General features: G+C 38.4%; 3 protein-coding genes across 4 annotated transcripts; 2 read left to right on the top strand and 1 right to left on the bottom strand.

Moving 5' to 3' along the window:
* Positions 1 to 580: 580 nt before the first annotated feature.
* On the top strand, positions 581 to 18,094 carry LOC124441296. Of its 2 annotated transcripts, XM_046991745.1 has the most exons (11): positions 581 to 1,650; positions 2,831 to 2,968; positions 3,935 to 9,226; positions 9,860 to 9,934; positions 10,028 to 10,076; positions 11,481 to 11,707; positions 12,248 to 12,337; positions 12,914 to 13,068; positions 13,474 to 13,622; positions 15,993 to 16,123; positions 16,880 to 18,094. In XM_046991745.1, the coding sequence occupies exons 1-11, from the start codon at positions 1,591 to 1,593 to the stop codon at positions 17,033 to 17,035; spliced, it is 6,522 nt and encodes a 2,173-aa protein (XP_046847701.1). In that variant the 5' UTR covers positions 581 to 1,590; the 3' UTR covers positions 17,036 to 18,094. The 2 variants fall into 2 exon arrangements, with proteins under 2 accessions (XP_046847701.1, XP_046847702.1); XM_046991746.1 differs by lacking the exons at positions 9,860 to 9,934; positions 10,028 to 10,076; positions 11,481 to 11,707; ... (3 more) ...; positions 15,993 to 16,123; positions 16,880 to 18,094 and adding an exon at positions 9,738 to 9,848 and having other exon boundaries at positions 582 to 1,650.
* Positions 18,095 to 19,537: 1,443 nt separating this feature from the next.
* LOC124441299 (RNA pseudouridylate synthase domain-containing protein 1-like) lies at positions 19,538 to 21,400 on the bottom strand. The gene is made up of 3 exons (XM_046991748.1): positions 21,080 to 21,400; positions 20,653 to 20,769; positions 19,538 to 19,911 (listed from the first exon to the last, which is right to left on the bottom strand). The coding sequence occupies exons 1-3, from the start codon at positions 21,398 to 21,400 to the stop codon at positions 19,627 to 19,629; spliced, it is 723 nt and encodes a 240-aa protein (XP_046847704.1). The 3' UTR covers positions 19,538 to 19,626.
* Positions 21,401 to 21,431: 31 nt separating this feature from the next.
* LOC124441298 lies at positions 21,432 to 24,312 on the top strand. Its single transcript, XM_046991747.1, has 3 exons — positions 21,432 to 21,721; positions 21,810 to 22,194; positions 23,934 to 24,312. The coding sequence occupies exons 1-3, from the start codon at positions 21,604 to 21,606 to the stop codon at positions 24,259 to 24,261; spliced, it is 831 nt and encodes a 276-aa protein (XP_046847703.1). The 5' UTR covers positions 21,432 to 21,603; the 3' UTR covers positions 24,262 to 24,312.
* The last annotated feature ends 627 nt before the right edge of the window (positions 24,313 to 24,939 follow it).

Genomic DNA, 24,939 nt, shown 5'->3' with positions numbered 1-24,939 from the left:
ACTATTTCTTTTCTTTGTTCTTCTTGGCGGCGCTTCCAGCCTTCCTGTTGGGGGTATGGTGGGGGGAGGAGGGGAAGGTCAGCAGGAACCTCACACCTTTTTTGTAGCATGTGACAGGGATTTGAAAACGCGTAATCTTGGAAGTCTCACATTCTGTATAAATAGGACGCATGCTTATAGCCTTTAAAATAAAAGAGAATATTTACGTCGAATAGATGTTGCATTTCCTTGCTGTAATGTGAGGAGGGGGGTGGCGGTGGCAAGTGAAACTTGAGTCTACAAATATAAGGTTCATGCAAGTTAAAATCGGTTGCTCATGTGTTCAGAGAATATTCTAACCATTCTAGGTGCCCAAATATAAATCTTTATATAAATCTCTTGATTTTTTAGATCTTTAGACATAACGTAATGGTTGAATTGTAAATATTTCAATATTGTTGTAATCATCAATATCGCCTTTTTTTATTTTAAGCATATTTAATTATTAATGTCTTGAAATGCTTTATTACAGCACGTAATAATGATGGTACTTTTTGCTTTGTTCTAATCCAGACCATACTTCAAATTAAATCGATGTTTCTTTTGATGCACTCAATTTAATATAATACACTTGTAATACACTTATAATACACTTGTTTGCATTTTTTAGTTATCAAATGCTGAAGATATGTTAGCTAGCCATGACAATAATTATAATGATAATGCGCATCGCCCGTTGTCGGGTCGCGAGTTTTTGCCATTTTTAGAGTCCCGACCATTTAACACTCATAGTGGTGAATGCACAGGAAACGACCATTATGATTTTGGCCAATCAGCGACTGACAGTGATGAGACTAGCGAGGAATTCGACATGGTCACTACCCAGAAGCATTTCACTGAAGGTATTCATTACACTAAAGAAAGTGAACATGGAGATGCATCTTCTATTAAACAAGATTCAAAAAAAGAAGTTTCAAGCAGACACACCAACAATGTGGTCAAAACCTTAGCACAATCCAATAAAGAAAACAAATGCATAAAACGTAGAAGATGCATACCGAATGTCCATACTCCAGAAAGGAACAACCAAAACATCGCGCAATTAATGAACGTAAAGAGACAAAAGCGGAAGTAGTCTTTAAAAGGCTGTAGATTTGCTCCAAGACTTTCGACCAAAATAAAAATAGTATAATCCTTGTCTAAACAACTTGGTCTTTACAACGGCACCAAACACGTGTGCATTTTTTGTTTTTTTGTAGCAAAAAATACGGTTTTTTCTATTTTGTTTCTGAAACTGATGTTATTTAAGAATATTAAAATGAATGTGGTGTCAACTTCACACTTTATGCTAATTTTGAATGTTGTGGTGAATCCTGTGGTGAATGTGAGGATGAATGTCAGGATGATTGTCAGGATGAATCCTGTGGTACCTTCACAGTAGTGTTTATTTTTGGATGGGTTCCTGGCTGTTGATCGTTTCATAAAAACAAATCTCGTATTTAAAACTTTACGATGTTTTCGTCAAAGCGGGAAAGCTGTTTTCTTGGTTGGTACTTTTTAGACATGTTGCTTCCTATCTCTTTCGACTAGAATGACGCATTTGAGGCCGTAATGGAGGGCGAAGATGATGTTTTCGAAATAGAAAAGATCCTTCTAACAGCTGTTGAACAGGTTAGCATGAATAATACCGAATTTTTTGTAATCTAGTATTGATATATTGGTTCTTGGTAGGAAACGAACCGCTTTGTCTTGAATACTCATCGCTTTGCTATCCCTCGTTCTGTCCGTATTTATTGCAATGTACTCAAATTAATACATAAAAATTCATGTTCGGCTCAATTATTATTTCTGCGTGACTGCTACATTGAGATTTAGTTCGCACTAGTTTTTAGCTTGGTATAGTGTGTTTCGAGTCAGCAAATGTGCTGTGTCACAAATGTGCTGTGACACACAAAATTGACGTTACGTAATGATTTTTTGACCAGTGCAACACTTGTTGAGCATTGATATAAGAAAGTAATGAAAAATACGTGAAACACTGGGGCCAATTATCCTAAATTAAACTGAAATATCATTACTAACATTCTATAACACATCATACCAGTAATTTTAAAGTGTTTCCACAAATGCTCAATTTAGAGATCTGCCCTAAGGTCATTTGATTTAATGTGACTTCGAAACAGCCATGTTTGTTGTCGGTGGACTGGTGGGTTACATAATCCAAAGCAATTAAGCAAAAGAAATAATGAGCACACTTCCGAAAGAATCTCTTAATCATGGTATAAGAACTACAAAGCTCTACAATGAAGAATTACAAAGCAACCAAAATTTAATTTGATATAACCTAGAGTATTGCCACTAAAACTCATGATGGTACATCCCCGATTTAAAATATTTTAAATTTTACAGGAGTGGATCCATTATGGTTTTTTAGGGTTCTCTAGTTTGGATAACATTTTGGTTGCTGGCAGCATAGTGAACTCATTAATTGGGGAGGGTACATGTTCATATAATGTTCATAATTTGCTGTATTGACTTCCTTTGTGAGCATCTAATGAACAAGTTTGCTATCAACTGTCAATGGTTAGTTGTTTGTTGTTATATATGGCTCTAGCATGTAGGGTTTGTTAAATTCTGTTACCTTCTCAGAGATTTTTTGAAGTGCACACCACATTTGCAAATGCTATTGCTTAATTTTTTTTATATATGTTAGTATTTTTTTGTAGGGGGAGGTTGTACCACTCTTGAATCCCCTCTAGCCCAAACTAGGAGCAGTGTGCAACCCTCTGCACTCCCCCTTAAATCCATCCCAGTTATTTTATTGTCAAGTTTGAACACTTTTTTCTTTCAGGATGTTCGCTATTACAAAGTAAGATGGCTGGGATTTGATGAAGATCATGATACATGGGAACCAGAGGAGAACTTGTTTGATTGCAAAGATGTTCTTGATGCCTTCTGGGGGAAAGATGGAAAAACGAAACAGAGCAAGGTAGGAGGAGCAAAGTCGAATGAAATAGTCTCCAACCAGTCTTGAACGATGTGCTCGATCTTGAAGAATGGCGCAGATAGTGTGATGATAGTGATTCTATTCAAGTAGCTTCCAATCTGTGGTACTAAAGTTCGCACAAAACGAGCTTCTCACTATCCCCTGCAGAGGCCTAACTAGAAAGGCCTACTGTGGGTTGTGTATTCATGTATTATACGGGGTGTCTATTCCAATATGTTAATACGTTCTAGTTACGGCTCTGGTCCCCTGCTGGCGCATTTTTTCTCCCATCTTTTGTTTGTTTGACGGCAGAAAAATGTGTTGAAAGCGATTGAATGAAATCAAGAACAGCGACAACAGCGGTTGATTTTTTTATGAGAACCTTATCATTACAATTAAAATAATAATAATGATTTATCATCGCATTTCATGTAATTCTAAATACTAAAGTTGACGACATTAGAAAAAAATCAGCATTGAACCTATTATTAAGTTCAACCGTGCGCGAATTCTAGTATTGCACGAACTTTACTGCAAGTAAGGTCATTCGCCGAGAAATTTGCAAAGAACAAACAATTAACGTACGTAACTTGTGCAGTGAACGATGTAATTGTAGCTACTTCCGACTCGTAAATAAAACAGGGATGGATTTAGGGAATGCTCGCAAAGGGCGCACTTCTCCTAGCCTTTGGGAAGAACTGAAGAGCCTATGCAGGATGGATGCAAATTTCCCTAAAAAATAATGACATATTAAACAATTTTGCAAAAGCAATTGTGATTAGTGTTTAATGGAGCACACCTCCCTAAATCTCCCAATCGTAATAAAAAGATAACGGAATCTTAAAAAAAGTCTAAACTGTACCCCCTCTAATCCAAACTAGAAAGCCACTCCCCCCGAAAAAACCCCATCGTGGATTCCCCCAAAAAGATCCATTCCTGAAACAAAGTACTTTTTATCTCAAATTGTAGCGTAAAAAACGAAAGTCGGACGGGTCGACTAACTTAAAGAAAACAAAGAAAAAGAAAAGACGCAAAGAGACAAGGAACGCCCAACTTCTTGGTTCTGTCTCTTCACTGGACGGGGTCGCTTCTCTTACTGATGGAAATAAAGACCTCTCGACTTCCGTTACACGAAAAAGAGGAAGGCCAAGGAAAAAGTCGGTTGCTTTCCATGACGGTGGAATGTCGGAGAAAACCAGCCTCGTCCTCGAGGAATTCGAAAAAAAGAGTACTGAAGAATCGAATGAGAGAAGAACTTTTGATGATATCACGAAAATTTCACTCGAGAATTATAAATGCGACGATCTTTTGTCATCTTATCCAATTTCAACTGATGCTGAGCACGGGGACAAGAACTTCTCGTTCATGTCATCTCCCGAATTCGTTCCGGAATTCTGTGACGATGGACTTATGTTCGATTTGCGAAGTGACGACGAGGAGAGTTTGAACGGAGATTCCGAATGTTACAACGCAGATTCTGTTGGGATTAGTTGCGAAGATGGCGATCTTACATCCTCAACGATAGCTGCCCCGGTGTTCCCACTCTCGGAGAAACCTCCCCCGGAAGAACTTCCCGTTGACGAAAGATTGGCAAAACGTGGTGAAGAAGTCGATATGGAAGAGGATGCTATTACCATTGTTTCAAAACAATCGCACGGGGAACACTTCGAAACAACCGAGCACGATGTCAAGGCGAAAAAGAAAGTTAAAAGTACGGACGCTACGTCACACGGTTGCAAATCTCGAAAAATCTTGCCCAACGATGCTACACGTGCACCTAAAGAAAAGGCTATCGACGGCAGTTTTGGGCAGTTTCATGAGCCATGTAACTCTCAACAATACCACGTGATCAATAACGACCTAAGGTCAGGAGAAAATATTGCTTCGACTTCACGTGTGGTCCATTATGACAATTTAGAAAGTTTGGAGCTAAAGACTCCAATCAGTGATGCTGAGAGGTCAGTTGCCGATTATGTCGATGAATGTATGTCACCAGAATTAAAAATGGAGTGTTTTATATTACCAAAAAATAATTTTAATGACGTTTCAGTTGAAGACACGTGCGAAGCAAAAAAAGCTGCTGCGCCGACTGAGAAGTCCGGCACCGAATGGGATTTATTGGCATTGGATTTTGCCAAACAGGAGTGTAGAAATGGAGGAAATTTCGTAGCGAATTGTTTGAAAACTTTAAACGAAAGCCAGTCTGATCCAGGTGAAGATCGCGCAGTAGCGTTTGAGGTACCGAATGTAAACGATTCTGTTTGCTCAGAAGTGATGAGCGAAAAGGACCGTGCGGAAGCTGAAACCGAAAAGGCGCCGAGGCTTGAAAGTGTTAGAAATGGTGATGTAGGAGCTTCAAAAACGTTTATGGAAGATAAAGACGACGACAAGGTATTTTCTGAAAAGCTTCGGGAAATTAATAAAAATGGCCATGGAGAGTCATCAAGAAATGTGGGAGAAATCAGAAATGAGCGCGTGGAACATTTAGAGAAACGCCAAGAAACTGATTTCGGTGATTACGAACATTTAGATTATGTTGGAGAAATTAGAAGTGATGTAACGGAGTCTTCAGAAAGGCATCGAGAATCTGATGCAGGTGATGATGAACGTTTTAATCTTGCAAGAACTGAAAATGATTGCAGGAAGTCTTTTCAAGAACCTCAAAAGACCGATGTCGGTAATAGTAAATGCTTAAAAAATCTTCGAGATATTAGAAATGATGAAATGGAGTTTTCACAAAGATTTCAAGAAACTGATTTTGGCGATGATGAATCTTATAATCGTGGAGAAACTAAAAATGACTACACCAATTCTTTACGCAGGTTTCAAGAAACTGATGCTGGCGATGATGAAGATGTAGATAATCTAGGAGAAATTAGAAATGATGACGTGGAGTCTTTGCCGGAGCATCGGGAGACCGATATTGGTGATGATAAACGTCATAATATTGCAGAAGAAGAGTCTTCAAAAGTGCTCGAAGAAATCAAAAATGATCGTAAGGGATGTTTAAAACAGCTCGGCGTTATCTCCAAATCAACTGGAAGTGCTGATGCATCAAAGGGTGACATGACCAGTGTGCAAGAAATGCAGGCAAACGAGGATGTTACCAGCGTACAGCCTGACATAACGTCCGATGGCGCGCCAAAGGACGAACACAAATTTAGTGGTAACAAAGATGGAAACTTATCGACGGATCCGAAGTCGGATCTTAGTTCAATTACTTCTTTAAGGAACCTTTCGTCTGACTTTGAGTCATCGCAGGTTGATGGAAAAACCTTGTCGGAAAAGTCAAGGACAGCGTCATCTCCTAAAGTTCTTGCTCACATTTCAGGTTTGACACAATTTGCCTCAACTAGCAGTTTCGATGCGTCGAAAGAAGTTGCCGAAAGCAATGGTGAGACCGATATTTACAGAGCCGTTAAAGCCACTAAGGACGAGCTTTTGAACAGGCTGGAACCAACCGTACAAAAAATGAAGGGAGTCGGAGAGGCCAGGCAATTGAATGCACGAAGTGAAACCGAAAAAATTGCAAGCGAAACCACTGGTGCACAAGGGATTCCGAATGTTGATTCAAATAGTTTGAGGCCGGTGGAGAAAATTGAAAGAATTAACAGTGCCGAGCTGAAGAAAACAAGCAGTAAAGATTTTGAAACTGTATCGAAGACCACTGGTGAACTGACTAGTTTAAAATTTACTTCAAAAAAAATGGAGCATTGCGATTCTCAACCACGAAATGCACTCGTCGCTCAACTCTCGACGTCGGTTCATGACAAAGCGCAAAAGCCCGTGGACTCAGATTCAGCGGCCTTAAGAAGGGACGAGAAAAGGACAAGCGAAGAAAGTGAAATCACGAGCAAGACAACGTTGAAAAGTAACGACGGCGATAAAAAGACATTTTTTAATATACCATTTTTGGAAGACTTTAGTATGAATATATTTTCACGAAACTCTAAGAAAGCATCGTCAGCCGAAATTGATCTACCGCGAAAAAACGACGTGGTACGAAACGAGGACGTATCACGGGAGAAAAATGTAGTACAAAATGATGACGTAATGCCAAAATATGACGTTGCGCGAAGAGATGACGTAGCTACAGATCAAGATGTTCCTGAAAAAAAAGGTGTTTGTGGTACCGCTAACGAACATAGTGGAACATCTTTCTTCGGAATTGCGCTAAAACCAAGAGAAGAAAGCTCAACGCAAGAAAAACCGTCAACAACGTCAACTGCCAGCCGGCATGAAACCTCGGCTGTCGACAGCACATTATTCTCTTCGTCTGATGCGAAGCCTTCGCAAAACAATGCGGAACTGAAAGACTGGAATGCCGTGACGAAATCGACGAAAGAGGTCGGGAAAGCTCGAGAGGATCAACCGATATTGTCACAAACCCTATCGATCAGCGGTTCCGAAGATGAAGTCGAAAAAACGTCAACAAATAATCTGAAAGCAAAAGGCGTTGCATCGAAGTCGACGTCAGCAACTGCTCGCTGTAGTCCATTTGTTTCATTTGCGCATGGCAAATACAAAACCAAGAGCCCATGCTCCTCTTCAACCGAATCAACTTTGACAAACACAGCATCTTTTCACGTTAACAAAACGCTGATTCCTTGCAAGGAACAACCCAATCAAAGATGTTCCTCAGACAAAACTCGCGTAGGCCAACCATTACGTCAGCCATCTAGTCCGTTTACGCGATCAGTTAAGAAAACCGTCCTCTCGAAGAATACAGCTCCGTTCGCGGTGCAACAAAACAACCGCTTTCCCGCACCAAAAAGGTTGAATCATTTTATGCTCAGGCGTCTTTCTGCGATGATCGCTAGAAATACAGGCGAAAGGCCTTTTTCCACTGCACCGTGGATCAACTATTTCTCAAGAAGTCAACCTTTACTCCGAGTCACTGCTCCGGAGACTCAAAGGCTGTTTTTCCCGACGTCACCTATAACGCCTGTTATTCACAATATTCCATTGGTGAATACTTTCACTAATCATTTGACGCAAATGGCGAATTTCGTGACACTTCATCGAACCCTTCCTGCCAATATCCCCTCTTCTGTCGATGGGCATAAGGCTTGGTTTGCGAAACCCGTTGTTGCACCTTATTCTGCAAAAATGCCGCTGAGCGGCACATTCTCCGATGGCCTACATAAGGCTGTGGTCCCATCCATGCATCCATTTCGTGAGAATGTTTCTTATATGAAAAACAAGTATGAGCCGTTGTTAGCTCACAGGAAAATAGACAAAGAAATTCATGGTACCCAATCCAAACATTCGTCTGCTAAGGAAGTCTCCGATGAAGCCAAAAATGCGCATTGCTTGTTCCGTAATGACGAGGCAAGTTCTGGCCAAGTCATTCGTAGCCGTGAGGGCTCGTTGCAAGAAAGCAAAAGTTTGTGGACTGGGTCATTCGACACTAGATATGAAAGGAAAGCGATTGGTCAATCGTGCAGTACTCAATCTGATAGGGGCAGTACGCGATCTGGTAATGGTAGTATACGAGCTGGTTGTGGCCATACTCAATCTCATGAAAAACTTGAAACACTAAATGGCACCGGTCAACCTGAAATAGACAGATATAAGACCTTAGACGGCATGTTTGCCAGAACGTCTTCTCTCCATGTCTCTCTTTGCCCAAAGTCGAAATATCACACTTCGCTTGATGACGACGATCAAAATATTTTATCCGGTAATGAAGTCGAGAATAGCAATAATGAAGATACTTTGTCGGAAAATCAAATGCTAACTAGTGATTCAATGCCTTCTTATGGAAAACCAATGAAAAGCGAGGGAGAATCGCCGGTCGAAGAACTTAGTAATACGTCTGTCGAGAATTGTGCTCGCAAAAGAAATGAAACGATAACTAACACGTCTGAGAGCAACATGGTTTCCACTCTCCAAGCTCGTGGCAACATGACGAACTCGACGAAACAGAAGCAAGCTTTGAGTAAACTGAAAAAAATTATTACGGACTCCGATTCGAATGTCGAAAAAGCCGCACTGAAATCCAACATCTCTCTTTCAAACGAGAAAAAAGTTGATTGGAAAATCTCGAAAAATAGAGAAGTGGAAGATGGCAAAGAAAAAGCTTCAGCAAGTGGACGCCATGGCATCTCCGTTGATGAAAAGCGTCGACGAATCGACTCACGTGAGGAGCAAAATGTGCTGGAAACTAAGAGCTTGTCCAAACATTCTTACTCTGCAGGGTCCAAACATGTCCAAAGTTTGCGCGATAAGCATGTTGAAAAGAAAGAAAAAACGAAAAAGGTAGAGGTTGTGGCATTTTGTGCGGGTAGGATTATCCACAGGCTGACCCCATGAACAGTTGAAACTGAGGAAGGCCGTAGCTAAGGACGGGCGGGATTAAAGTTAAAGCCTTAAAGGCCAGGTGGGATTAAGGATATGTTGGATTAAGGGCAGGTGCAATTAAAAAAAGGCGGGATTATAGACAAATTGGATTAGGGACAGGTGAGTGTTAGGATAGGTGGGATTAAGGACAGGTTTGGTAAAGGACAAGTGGGATAAAGGACAGGTGGGCTAAAGGACAAGTGGGATTAAGGATCGGTGTGGTAAAAGGACAGTTGTGATTAAGAACAGGTGGGATAAACGACAGGTGGGATTAAGGAGAGTTGCTACAATAGACTGGGGTGACAGGACAGGTGAAATTAGGTATGAATAGGATTAAGCTCATAAAGAACTCTGGGACTACTAAGTACATGTGACACGAACCACCTGTCTCACCAGTACTTAGCTCTCTTGTCCTTGGCCTTCTTTGTAGTTTTCCCTGTATTTACAATGGACATATGGGACTAAGAAGGTGGGACAAAGGACAATTGAGAGTAAGGTTGGACGTTTTGTTCTAAATAAAACCTGTTAAAATATCTGACCTGTATTTCTTAGGAAGACGAGGAAGATGATTGCGATATTGTTCTTGATCTTGACGACTTTGATCCGGGAGAGCAAATTACCGAACAGGTTGACAATAAACTTTACGAGTTGTCCCTTTTTTAAATGAGTTTGATCTTCGATTGTTGCTTAAATTAAGTTTTTCGCGAAAAACTTTTTTAGACTGAGAAGGACTTCGCTCGTGGTGGTATTCCTACAGCAATGTCACTAAGTGAGTGAATAGATAAGTAATAATAATAGTAAGAATTTTTATAAACAGTGGCGGGGCCAGCATGCAAGTTTTGGTGAAGCTGTGTAAATTTTTGAGCATTATCCTTGCTCATTTCATTAGAAACCGATTGCTTTCACCGTGATTGAACGCATTAAAATTTATTTGTTTATTTGTTTACTTGACTTTACTGCACAGCAGGAAAATACCAAACACTTGCGCCTATTGCAGCGATCCCTAGAAATATCATGCATTGTTGCTCAGAAAAAAACAAGGCATTTTAGCACTCGACAGATTACGACACGTTTTACAACGCAAACAGATGGATTACCAAGTTCTAGGATCGTTTGCATCATAAGTATTTTTCATGGACGGATTTACTGGGGGTGTGCAAGGGGGTGCCATCCCTCGAACATCAGATTTCACCCCTCTTAATAAATTGGTCACCCCTTTAAGAAACATTTTACCCCCACTCCTCCCTATTTTTAGCAAAACAAATCAGTAGTAATGTTGAACTGAGTTTTTCATGGCAGTATTTCTAGTATCTACATTGCCTTCAATTGCTGCACTACCGGACCGCCCTAAATTTCAGACTTTTAGTTTGTCTTACGTCACTTTATTACCAGCTCACCCCCCTCCTAAAATTTTTAGCACCCCCCGTAAAAAGTATGAAAACCTGTCCTTGGTATTTTTCAAAGCTTGTTTATAGTATTTCGGAGGTTCACGCATAAATTGATAAAACGTGATCAGTCCGTTGCCGGGGAGACTGTATGGAAGGAATATCCTTCCAGACTCTAGTTGACCTGTTTACAAACGATTCTTGAACGATAGAAGTTTTACGAAATTTAATTTCATGTTTGATACGGAATGGCTTTGGGTATGTCGATGTTGTCTCTCGATATGGGTGCTCAGTTTCTGCCATTTGGTTTTCTGTTTTTATAATTCCTCTGGTTAGAATTTGCATCGCACGACCGAATGCGCACTATGGCCACGCCTTAGATGGTAACAGTGGTCTTTATTTTAATTGTAAATTGGGGACCTGCTCTGTCAGTTGGAATTATAAAAGATGAAAATCGAAACAAAATAAAATCATTTAAAAATACTAAGATAAAAATATTTAATAGGATTATAAATGATTACTATAATTAGATAATAATTGCATTGATTATAATTAGATTTAGAAAGCATGAATAGATATTCTTCTTCAAGTTTCTGTGGTAGTCTGTTTGGTAGTAGTCTGTTTTTGGTTTTTGGTCTATTATACAACTTTCCTGCTTGAAATGCGAATGATATTTTACCAGATTCAGTTTTCATCTTCGGTATGACACGATTCATTTCGTTTCCTCTAGTGTTTCTAGAGTAATTTATTTAGCGATTTTTAGCGCTTAATGGATTTCGTCATTGTAGGTGAAGTAAAGCTAGCTATAAAACGAGGCGACGTCGCCACAGTCCTGGCTTCCCTTGCTGGTGGTATGAACGTCAACTCTCAAGACGGTATGACGGGAATGACTCTACTGGCGAGGGCCGTCTCTTTGGATCAAGAGAGTATTGTAAAAGTGCTTCTTGATCATGCGGCGAAAGTGAATATCAAAGATAATACTGGAAACACGCCGCTTCTTCTTGCCTGCGAGAAGGTGAGACCAGAGACACAAGCAAATTGCATTAATGACCAACACAGTTGCATTGTAACGGAGAACGAGAGTAATTTTTACTTCTTACATAAATTGTTGCTTTATGATATCGTGTGTCAGTGTAGGAAGTAATGAATGAACAACAAAGAACGAAAACAGTCTTTACACTACCTAAAATATAAACTAAAATAACATGTGCCATTGTAGGTAGTGATGAATGAACAACAGAGAACGAGAACAGTCTTTACACTACCTAAAATATAAACTAAGATAACTTGTGCCAGTGTAGGTAGTGATCAATGAACAACAGAGAACGAGAGCTGTCTTTACACTGCATAAAATAGATACTAAGATAACGTGTGTCAGTGTAGGTAGTGATGAATGAAGAACAGAACACGAGAATTGTCTTTTCTCTACCTAAAAAATAAACTAAGATAACGTGTGTCAGTGTAGGTAGTGATGAATGAACAGTGATAACCCGTACCAGTGTTTAGTGAACGAGCATAGAGCAATGACTGAAAAATTGACGTCACTATTTTTTAGGGAGTTGAAAACATAGTGCTCATGCTGCTAAACGCTGAAAGTGATATTAACGCCAAGCAGTCTCTAAGTGGAGAAACACCTCTTATCAAGGTTTGACTTCAAACTCTGTTCATTGCCATATGCCTGAACTGCATTGAAATTACGGGAGTAAAACAGTGTTAAAATTACGTGTTAAAATTACGTGTTAAAATTACAATGGGAAAAAGTTAAGATAACCAAAGTTCAATGAAGAATGTAAAAAACAATGTGTGGAATGAAAAAAATTCAAAAATTGTATTAAGATATTTCATGTATAAATTAATAAAGAAACATCTTTAATAAGATTCGAGGACCAAGGTAAACGTCATTTTTAAAGGCGATCCCATTGTATTGGAATGCAAAACCTCTCCGCGCTGTTTTCCTTCTCGCTTTAGGCAGCAACAGTTAATTAGTATTCTCATGTGAAAGCCTTGTTGGTCTTTTAAAATGAGCTGAAACAGTGCAGTTAACAATGTTGTGATTCAAGGAAGAAGCTTGAACAACATTGTTCACAAAGTGCCTGGAAACATTTTGTAATATGCATGTTTTGATCACACCACGACAAATTTGTGCATGTTGAGCCATTTAGTCGGACTCTGGTTGGTAGATGGCAAAAATTACGATCCTTCATTTTGCCTCTTTATTTAGGCTAGCATGAATGGACATTATTCTGTGGTCGCTGTGTTGCTTGTACACGGAGCTGATTGTCAAATGAGAAGTTTATCCGGTCTGACCGCCGCCCAAACGGCGGCCGAGTGTGGATACTTTGATATCCGAGATCTTATTGAATCGCATAACAAGAGGTGGTTTTCACTTGTGAATTTTATAGTGCTAAACGATTTCAACAGATTTTACAAAGAAAGTCAAATCTGTTGAAATAATACATTTTTGGTTTTTGCTTGTGGCTCTGTGGCTCTTGTTTGGGAAAACGTTTTTCGCGAAGTGACAAAACGTATTGCAATCGAAGATCTTGCCGTGAAGATCATCCCAAAATGTTAAGCAATAGCAAAAGCATGTAAAAAGGAACTTGCGAGAAAAAGTTTAATTGCTTTTGCTCTTGAAAACGTACGTTTTCAAGTATTAGGCCAACACTTCGAAATTATTATCATCCCCGCCACAAGTAAGCTAATGTTGAACTAACTCCAAATTACCGTTCTTAACCCGCATCAATTTTTCATTTGCTAACATTTCACATGTGTTGAATGTAGAGTTCAAGATTGCATCGAGACGGCGATCGCCGATTGCTTACGAGACTCGGGGACGTTGATGAATCCGCCTATTTTACCGTTTGTCAGTGTATATCCTACTGACGGGCAGACATTCAAGTATCATTTTCATTACGACAAGTCGCTGTTAGGTTTGTTTAATTCCTTCATGTAGTTTGGTATGCTTTGTGAAATTTTTTTTGCATGATTTATTGATGTTATGACAGTGGCGATATATTTTCCGAGCGGGAAACGTAATGCCATTGTAAAATGTAATAATGTAACGAAAGAATTTTATTGACGTTTCAACGGTGACAAATACTGTCATTTATATTAATGTAAATGCTGTCATTTATAGTCTCATTTTGTAACTTTATACAATTATTCTGTAGATGTCACGCCTTGCGACGAAACGTCAATAAAATTCTTTAATTGCATTATTGTATTTTAGAAGGAAGTTGGGCCCTAATCCTGTCAATAAGATTTATTGATGTGTTTGAGTAGTGGAATGATTGATTGTTGCAATTGATTGCTTTGGTTGATAGTGTGATTTGATTGGTTTGTGCAGGGGCTTGGGAAGGACACCCGAAAATTTAGCTTCACACTTGAACATTACTTCCCGCTTCAAATTATTGAACGGACATCACCGCACCAAGAACCAGAAAATTTTAAATGGTTTAAGCATTGACGAAATGTGCAAGCCATTTGTATGTAACGAAACGCAAAAAAAAGGGATTTTGGAGAATTTTTTGTATAGTTTGGTCGAAAAAGGAGAAAAACTGATTGAAAATAACTCGTATGAAACAATTTCATTATTATTGTACGTTTTTTGCGTTATGGCATGCCGAACGACCTCAGGCCGCAACTCTTGAAAACTTGCAAAGCCTCTGGTTTTGTGTATGAATTAATTGATATAATTGATTGGCAGGATCGGATTACTGTGTAAATGACTAGCTCCTTGAATCGATGTCATTCTTTCGTATATGTACTGTTACTGAGCGGCATGTGTTTGATTTGTGTTCATCGTCGGCATGATTAACTGGTGCAGTTTGACTTGTTATGATATGTACTGTTACTGAGCGGCATGTGTCTGATTTGTGTTCATCGTCGGCATGATTAACTGGTGCAGTTTGACTTGTTATGATATGTACTGTTACTGAGCGGCATGTGTTTGATTTGTGTTCATCGTCGGCATGATTAACTGGTGCAGTTTGACTTGTTATGATATGTACTAATGTTACTGAGCGGCATTTGTTTGATTTGTGTTCATCGTCGGCATGATTAACTGGTGCAGTTTGACTTGTTATGATATGTACTGTTACTGAGCGGCATGTGTCTGATTTGTGTTCATCGTCGGCATGATTAACTGGTGCAGTTTGACTTGTTATGATATTTACTGTTACTGAGCGGCATGTGTTTGATTTGTGTTCATCGTCGGCATGATTAACTGGTGCAGTTTGACTTGTTATGATATGTACTAATGTTACTGAGCGGCATTTGTTTGATTTGTGTTCATCGTCGGCATGATTAACTGGTGCAGTTTGACTTGTTATGATATGTACTGTTACTGAGCGGCATGTGTTTGATTTGCGTTCATCGTCGGCATGATTAACTGGTGCAGTTTGACTTGTTATGATATGTACTAATGTTACTGAGCGGCATGTGTTTGATTTGTGTTCATCGTCGGCATGATTAACTGGTGCAGTTTGACTTGTTATGATATGTACTAATGTTACTGAGCGGCATGTGTTTGATTTGTGTTCATCGTCGGCATGATTAACTGGTGCAGTTTGACTTGTTATGATATGTACTAATGTTACTGAGCGGCATGTGTTTGATTTGTGTTCATCGTCGGCATGATTAACTGGTGCAGTTTGACTTGTTATGATATGTACTAATGTTACTGAGCGGCATTTGTTTGATTTGTGTTCATCGTCGGCATGATTAACTGGTGCAGTTTGACTTGTTATGATATGTTCTAATGTTACTGAGTGGCATGTGTTTGATTTGTGTTCATCGTCGGCATGATTAACTGGTGCAGTTTGACTTGTTATGATATGTACTAATGTTACTGAGCGGCATGTGTTTGATTTGTGTTCATCGTCGGCATGATTAACTGGTGCAGTTTGACTTGTTATGATATGTACTAATGTTACTGAGCGGCATGTGTTTGATTTGTGTTCATCGTCGGCATGATTAACTGGTGCAGTTTGACTTGTTTGATTTGTGATGGTATGATCGATCGCTTCGACCTGTAATGATTGGTTGGTCTACATACTTGATTGGCATAGTTTATTGTCTGATAGAGTTGTATTATGGGTTGTGGTAATGTGATTAGCTTCATCTGGCGTGAATTGACTTGTGGTGCTATCTGACGTGATTGGCATGTATGATTTGTTTGTTTGATTTACTGATATAATTAATTGACGTGATTGACGCAAAAAACGTTCATTCGATTTGCGTTTTTCCAATATGTGCCATTATAAATGTTGCCGACCATGTTGTCTGTTCATCATTTATAGGTAAAACTATTTTACTGTTTTGCCTTCGCGCTGTGTTCTCGAGAAGTGGTCAAGTCAACCTTAGTTTTTGTAAAGACAACGGTGTTCATACTGTTTTGCTAAATGGTTCGTTGCAGTCGCCTGTATTACCTGTAAGTTTAACCTACTGGGGCCTGTTGCTCTAAGCCTGGATGGCGTTATCTATTCGATAGCAATTTTTTAAACTTTTATAAAACCTTTTAAAAAGCAAAAAATAGAAGATTCGAACTGAGCAGACACTGAAATTAAAGATTACGAAATTTCTTTGTATTACGAAAATATCAGCAGCTTTTTTATAAGTTTGAAAACTTTTGCTATCCAATAGATAACGCTATCCAGGCTTTGTGCAACCGGCCCCAGCATAGTAGCTATTGGATTTATACGAGGGAAAAAAAGCCTTGTAGACCTCATTTTTGACATTTTAAGGTAGCTGAAATGTTCTGAAATGTTTCAATGTGAAGGATTTGTACATCAAATTATTATGCATCGCTTTGTTATAACTCGTTGTGTTTTGGAGGAATAGTTATATTCTTGTAGGAATAGTTTTATTCTTGGAGGAACAGTTATTTTCTTGGAGGAATAGTTATTTTTAATAGTTATATTTTTGGAGGAATGGTTATATTTTTGGATGAATAATTATATTCTTGGATGAATAGTTATATTCTTCGTTGAATGTACTTCAAAACTTTTTGCAGCTCTATGTAGTGTAAGCTCCGTGTAATGCATGTACAGCAAAGGAATGCGATGTACATTTTCACAAAAATGTTTGTTTTGTCAAAGCAGTGTGTCACCCGTGCAATCCTCCGTTGTCCCATTCCCTCAGTGTTTTCGAATAACTCTTTCATTTCTCTCGTTCATTTTAATTGCAGAATATCAAATCAGTTTTCTTGCTGCAGCCAAAGTTGGAAACGAACCGACTGGTCCTTCAAACATATCAATCTCATGTTCAACTGCTAGTTTGCATATACGCCTCGCAGTGGGATGAAACGCTTTTGAAGAAAGAGTACAAGAACAAACCAGGTTGAAACATTATTTAAGTCGCGTGCTTCCCAGGCCTGCTGCAAGAATCCGATATAGCACCGTCCATAGAATAGCGACTTTCTATATTTTCGTTGCCAAAGTAGAACTTTTTTTGTCTTTGTATTTACTTTATTGTAGCTTTTATTGTTTCGAAAGATTGGTGAAAGTATCATATATACATATACTTACCGCTATTCAGGCTTTCTGGAACAGGCTATGTCGGATTCAACTTTTGTCTTAACCTTTCTTTAAAGGAACCTAGCGAAGTCAAGGTTTTATCCATGCATAAGAAAACGAAATATGACGGCGGATTGCACGAAGAAAATTCGCTGTTTAGGAATATGCATAAGCTCAAATTATTTATGAACAATTTTTTAACCAAACATTTATCCTTATGCGTGAAAATGTTATTTACGGAACGTCCAGTGCGTTTGGTAAAATATCAAATCGCTTTAGTTCTAGGATGAGAGGGTTCGTCAAAGGGTATTGGCCAGGTTGGGGTATAAAACATATTTTGGTCATTGGATTCATAAAATTACACTTTAAATTTTCCCTTTGAAAATCTTTCTAGTTTAATGTTGCTACAGCAAAGCACATATATTGTATGGAGTAGGGAAGCCAGCCAGCATCTTTTCGTCATGCTATGTAAATTTTATAGAATCATCATTATTTATTACTTTGGAGATCTATTGTTTTTTCGATGCCTGAAAAAGGAAAAATTTCCAGAGCAGGACGAAACGAGCTGGCTGGATTGGTTTTGAATTTCTAAGGAATATAATTTTACCAATAGGTACTCCAAGGTACTTAGAAATGTAAATATATACAAAAATGCGGTGCTTTAATTTATTTTGACTTTCCCCAGATCCGCCACTGAATGAAATATTCATTTAACAGAGGTTTACCCTAGTGTATCACACTCACGCACTTCACAATGAACTTTCCCCATATTTTATCGTACACATCTGAGTCTCTGTCAGTAAGTTGTAAATACAGACGGTAGTTTTTTACGGACAAATTGGGCTTTATTTTCGTGTATGCACATATTAAATAATTTCGAATCGGCACGTTCGTATAGTATATCTTTAGAAGTTTTATATAAAAAAGTTCTGCTCGTCATGGAAAATGTACAGGTTCGCGTTGTTCAAGGAGAGATTTGAAATGTAAGAAACAAAGGGATGGTGTATATAAAAGCTGTATTAAAGCCAAGGCTCAAAATAACGGCCGAAATGTGTTGCGGCTCAAGATGACCGGTGGAGTCGGTCAATTTCGTTTTAGTTCGGTCAAAGTCAGTTTGTTTACGGGTCACTAATACACCAATAAATTGGCCAGCAGACAAATGAAAATTTGCGTGTAGATAGATGCAGTGATGTTTTTCAAGGAGAACGCAGGGAACGGCGTTTCCCTTGCGAAAAATCAACGGTGGGGCAACGCCGTTCTATCTACTTAATATTATAATGTGGTTAGCAAATATTGATTATATAGAACCCAAAGACTCTACAAGATCATTTGTGCCAATTTGCTCGTTGAAAAACTACATGATACTGCGCTTTGAATAAAATTTTCTGATCAAAGATTATTCTAATTAAAAGAAATTTGAAAATGAATACTAGCTTTTACAGATCAGTGACCACACCCTTACACAATAGGCCATGACCATCAGACTTAATAAAGCGTTCCGCCCTTTCCATAATTTGCAAATAATCCCCGGATGGATGACCGAACAATTTTCAAAATCAGGGGGGCGGTTGAACGAAGCCAAGATGGCGTTATCCATTGGATAGCAAGTTTTATTAAACTCTTATAAAACCTTTTCAAAAGCAAAAAGTATAAGATTCGAACTGAACAATCACTGAAATAAAACATTGTTTCGAAGATTACGAAATTTCTTTGTCGTAAGAAAATTGTAAACGCCTTTTTTACATTGCCAAGTTTAAAATTTTGCCATCCAATGGATAACGCTATCCAAGCTTCGTGCAACCGGCTTCTCTTCACTTGGTGAAAACGGAATCGAAGCCTTCGATCCATGTTCACTCGGTACGAAATTACAAGAGCAAGTACGGTTTTTCCGTACAAAAATCGACGCTCATTATTTCAAAAGAACATTGAAAGGAAAACCAATTGGTAATTGTTGCGGCAGACTAGGAAATGTAATCGGTCAAAATTAGCGGCAAGGTAAAAACTGGCTGGCCGTAATTTTGAGCCCGGATTAAAGCCAGTAGCTATATTGCTTTCAAGTTTTGCTCGTGGTTGAGTGGAATTGGATGATACAATTTACATAGTTTGACAGTTACATGTTTGTAGTTGTAGATCGTCCAGGTTGGTATAGTCCTGAGAAGGACTGTTTTTGTTGTTGTTGACTGACGTTTCGACAACCTTAGCGGTAGTCATTTGACTTTGAAGATGACTTCCGCTAAGGTTGTCGAAACGTCAGTCAACAACAACAAAAACAGTCCTTCTCAGGACTATACCAACCTGGACGATCTACATCTACAAACATGTAACGATACTCCCGGGTTCAAACCATTTACTTTATAGTTTGACAGTGTTGGGAAACTATAAATTGATTTTATAAAGTATTGTATGAGTCTAACATCAATTATCCGTTGACGTCTTGGAAAACATGGAAGGGATCTTTGCTGGTAACATCAATTGGATCATGTTGTAAAGGTATCTTAAGTTTCCAGGAATGCAGCATCATCCGATACGGTTGGACATCTCTCTTCCCGGAGTATGTGTAGTCGCCAAGAATCGCGTGACCAATATCCCGGCAATGTACCCTGATCTGGTGTCTCCGCCCCGTGATTGGCTGGATGGCAAGTTTCGAGACTGGTTTGCCTTCATAATACCCTCGAGCGAGGACTTTTACTCTCGTTTCTGCCAGCTGGATAAAGGAAATTTATTTGAGTTCGAGCCTCGTTACGACACATATATGTATCGACAGAAACTTATGTAAACATCAGTCGCAGCCGAAAGCAACTCACCGCATATGACCTAATAAACCCTTACCAAAAAATGCCCCGTATCCATTTAACACCCCACCGCTTTGGAGCATGGGTTAGTATCTCTGTAAGTTGTCCCATCTCTAATAGATGCCCCCACCTGTTATTGTGATTGTCACCGCATTTGATCTAGTAAGCCCTTGCCAAAAAATTCCCCATATCCATTTAACGCCCCACCGCTTTGGAGCATGGGTTAGTATCTTTGTAAGTTGTCCCATCTCTAAAAGATGCCCCACCTGTTATTGTTATAATATTATTAGGGGGGGGGGATTCTCAATTGGGCTTAGAAGCCTTTAGTCTCAGTTTTGTTTTCATTTGATAAAACTAAAATGATAAAAATCATAAAAACTCCTTTCTCTATTAAATGGCCAGACATTTATAAGATCATTTGCGGCATATGTTTTTGCCTTCCCTTGGGAAAAACATCATAACAGACTTATTTTGATCAAATCTTCCACATTGCTGAAAGAGTGTGGCAGTCGATAGCAGATATATAGACAATTTCAAAAGCACTTTACCCACATTTACCCAATAACCACTGTTTGAAACAACCTGAATGATTACAACGGTTTTGACTTCATCATGTTGCAAATCAATGAGCTCCACCAGTTATTTTTCATTACCTTGGGTTTTACGTATCTCTTAACATCTGATGTCATTGCAAACCCAGTTTCATCGCTGGAATCTTTTCCGATCATTGACATCACCACAAGTTGGTCATCTTTGACATGATGATGAACCTGTTCATAAATTTGAATGGATTAAAACATGTGCACAATGGAAATGCAATTGGTTGTAAGGGCAGATCTCAAGGAACATTGGTTCGAATTCCATGTGCCTTAAGAACTGTAAGATTGTTGATTAATGTGTGTGGAATAGAAAGAGTTTTTGTCAGATCACATGACTGGTTTACTGCGGAATAACAATTCACTGAGTGAATATGATTAATCATATTGGTGGGGAGTTGGTGGAGGGAGGGAGGGATTTTATAATCAGGAACTAATAATCCAGAACACAAATAAGTGCCATGTATCAGCTAGGTTTTTTTACCAATGCTAAGTATTCCTTGTGAACAGTTCTTTCTGCAAACAGCTTCACTACCTCCCTTGTGGTTTTGCGGTTCAGTGTAATACATATAGCACCGCTTGTTGCATAGTCGAGCTGGTGAGGAAATCTGAAGCCCGAACACACACTTTTGTCGACCAACTCAGGTCTTTGCTTGGCAATTAGGCTTGCTAGAGTTTGACCATGATTTGCTAGCTCTTTCTCTCCATTGATGCACAAGTCGTACGGTTTGTCAACAACTACATAGTTAAGAGTTTCTGTAAAGAATGATATATGTTTTGACGAGAACGCGACTGAATCAGTCATGTGACATGTTAGTCAATCGATATGATGCAAAATTCAAAAATGAGAGCTTTTGAGATGAGATTTTCCGGTCAATTCCTTCTTCACACAGACCGCAGTTCCAATTGTGTGATTTGTATCGCTGGACTGAAGGTATTGGTAACGAGGGCTCGCTACAAGTTCAAAGTTCAAACAACGTTCAAACTTCGAAGATAAGAAAATATACCATGACATTCAACATGTCAAGAACTATCAATGTGTTTGTCTTCGATGGATTAAAACTGATGCAAAATGCCAAAAAAATCTTTTTTTGTAGATCTTCGACGATGCGTGCTTTTCCTTATGGTACGTTTTTGGTATTGTATAGTCATTTTCTAGGAGTTAAATTCTTTCAAGGAGTTTTCATTCATTTCTTTTGTGTTCTTCTTTGCAGCACAAGAGAAGCGTGCAGAAAAAGTTGGCGATACAACGAACGAAAAAAAGAAAAAGAATGCGACAGCTGCGAGAAATTTAAAAAAGAAGCTTGAAAAAGTGCAAACACCGCTTGTTGAAATCGAATCTATTTACAATATTCTCCCAAAAGCAGAAAAGTACATTCCTAACCATGAAATCCCCGTTCCAAGATATATATGGAAGGAAAAAGACTGGCCAGAAGGCTTTCCTTCCTCTCCAGAAGAAGCAGGCACGGATTTGTTTACATTCTTAGAACAGAAAGATTGCTATCGCAGGTTGAAAAAGATGCAGTTCAAGGAGTTTTGTGTTGGAAGTTTTATCGAAGTGAAATATGCTGATCAGTATGCCACTGGCGGTGCAAATAGGTTAGTTAGAATGTTGAAGGGGAAGTTCAGTGGGCCTATCTTGTATCAGGAGTCTCCATAGATATAGGAGTCCCCAAAGGAGGTTGATGATAAACTTATATATAATTATGTGTATAAAAATAAAAGATTCTCCAGATTGTATAAAATGATTTTTATTTAGCTTTCGACCCGTTGCTTCAAGCCTTTATCAGAATGAGAAAGTTATCCATTTACAGTTGCTTTTAGCTTATAGACACTTAGAGCATCTAATTGGATTAGCGGGTGGATTAATGTGATTGGATTGGGTGAAATGCGTTGCCATGAAGGCTTGAAGCAACAAGTCGAAAGCTCAATGAAAATCATTTTATACAATCTGGAGAATCTTTTATTTTTATACATTAAATATGCCTGGATTACCAATCTTTAAACATATATTTATGTGTGTGTGTACCCACTTAATTGGTCTTCAGGTTGATATTTCATATGGGTCTTGGCTCAGATGTTTACAAAAGCGTGTGAGCTCAGATTTTGATCAAGTAACTTTACCCTGCAATAATGTAATTCATCACAAATTGAATGGTTTGAATACGAGTGTATCAGTGTGCAAATTAATGTTGTGCAATGTGTAATTTGCACATCGTTTTAGCTAAAATGAAAAGAATTGCACATCAATTTTTCAAACGATATGCAAAAAACTTTTTTATTGATTACTGCCACATAAATTAAAAACGTTTTCGAGCTTAATCTTTACTGATCTTTACTTTATAAATGATTGCACTGCACAACGTTAAAATCCATGTTGACACAATGTTAAAATCCATGTTGACGCAATGTCATCAAATTCAAAGAGGTTGTCACTCTGAGACTGGGAAGTCTGCCAACAGTCAACATACATGGTGCTTATATGCTTATGACAATAGGGGTGTAATACATTATTAATGTCAATTTTTGCATTTGCGTTGTAAACCGTTATGTACTGTTTGTGGCATCATAGCTATTTTGAGTATTTTCAGTAAAATCAGGAAACATTTTGATTTATAAAAGATGACAAAAAAACTTAAATAAGCCAAATTTGAAAAATAAACCAGAGGGAATTTTGATAAGGTGAGAAAAAGAAGCCAAATTTGATTATGCCTCTAAAGAAACACTTTTGTCAAAAAAAATCGCACATCGTTTTTTCTCAACTAATTTGCACACTGGGGTGTATTGTTACATGTTTGTAGATATAGATTGTCCTGGTTGATGGGCAATCTTATGGAGTGCAGCTAAGTTGACATGAGTTGAAAACACCAACAGTTTGTCTTTGGACAGCATGAACCTGAATGACAAATTCAATAATCTACATCTACAAACATACTGCTATGTTTATAGCAGAGTGGTCTATTAAGTGTGGCATTCATCTTGCTTATTTTAATAATCTTGATATAAATTGAGTGGATAATGCTCACTTTTTACCAAGGAATATTTTTGTAGCATAACTTCTGTTTATGGTATTAATCGTAACCCAAAACTAAGCCATTAAATCATAGCAGAGTGAAGGGTGAATATATATATAGAGCTGATAGTTTATGTTGTATGGCTTGTTTTAACACACCGAAAAAGAATGTCTTGAGATTGGCATATGTTTGTGGATATTTGACGACATTTGTGTGGAAACATTTAATATCCCTGCATCCTCCATGCAAATAGTTGAAAAAGGGAAGGGCCATACCAAAAACATTTTGCTACAACTAATTATGTTACATATTTGGTTTCTCCAGATTTCGTGGAATCTGCATTCGTAAAGGCCACTGGCAAAATAGTTTGGGAGCTTCATTTACTTTGAGAAATGTTATTGACAATGAGCCTTTGGAAATTACTTTTCAACTCTATTCGCCACTCATTCAAGAGTTAAGTGTCTTGAAGCATCAACGCTTCAAGGAACACCGGTTAAAGTATTTACGAGACTATCCTCCTGCCTTCAGTTATGTCAGTGAGAAAATGAAGATTCAGCCCTACACGGAGGAGCCTGAGCTTTTTGAATTTAATGAAGAACACAGAAAGAAAATAGACAGATGGTTTTCAAGATTGAACCAAAGAAGTGTGTAGCTTTCAAGTACTTCAAGATATTAAATTAAATTTAAGTACTTGATAAAACCATAAGAAAGAGTTATGTTGGTACAAGTAGTTTCATAGAAATTCCCATGTAACAGGACTTAAACTCCCCCCACCTTTTTCTTTTGTCATATTTTGATTCGACAGCACAGCTGAGGAGACTGAGAGCTAATTAAGCGTGCGCTTCTCACAGTGAACTCAACATTTGAATAACTGGAATGATAACCGAAGCCAAAAAAATATTTGTCGTCATTATTCGTCATCACACGTCAGGCTCTAGTCTCTCGCGTGTTCGTTTTAATTTTTTTAAATCATTTGTACCTTAGTAATGGTAGAGTTCAGATCTTGATCAGAGCGTAAAAATAACGAAATTTTTGGAATGAAAAGGTTCACGGAAAGTGAATCAAATTAATAAATCGAGAAGCAAGGTGAGGTGAACTTAGTCGATCTGCTCATACGCTGCGGTTTTCCTTTAAAACATATCAAAGTCTTTAAGGATATTCAATTATTGATATCGAGATGACAACCATTTAGTATTTCAAGCACTATCAAAATCGATGAAAAATACAATGGCTCTGTAAAAAGTTAAAATGCGAGTTATAGACTCAATATTTTTTATGAAACGGGATATTCAAGTTTCTTTTTTCTTCGGAAAAACAAATCTTTAAATGC

Source organism: Xenia sp. Carnegie-2017, unplaced genomic scaffold (assembly GCF_021976095.1).
Source record: "Xenia sp. Carnegie-2017 unplaced genomic scaffold, XeniaSp_v1 HiC_scaffold_20, whole genome shotgun sequence".
NCBI lineage: Eukaryota > Metazoa > Cnidaria > Anthozoa > Malacalcyonacea > Xeniidae > Xenia > Xenia sp. Carnegie-2017.
Note: the sequence above shows the minus strand (reverse complement) of the source record. Positions and strands in the feature narration are given on the sequence as shown.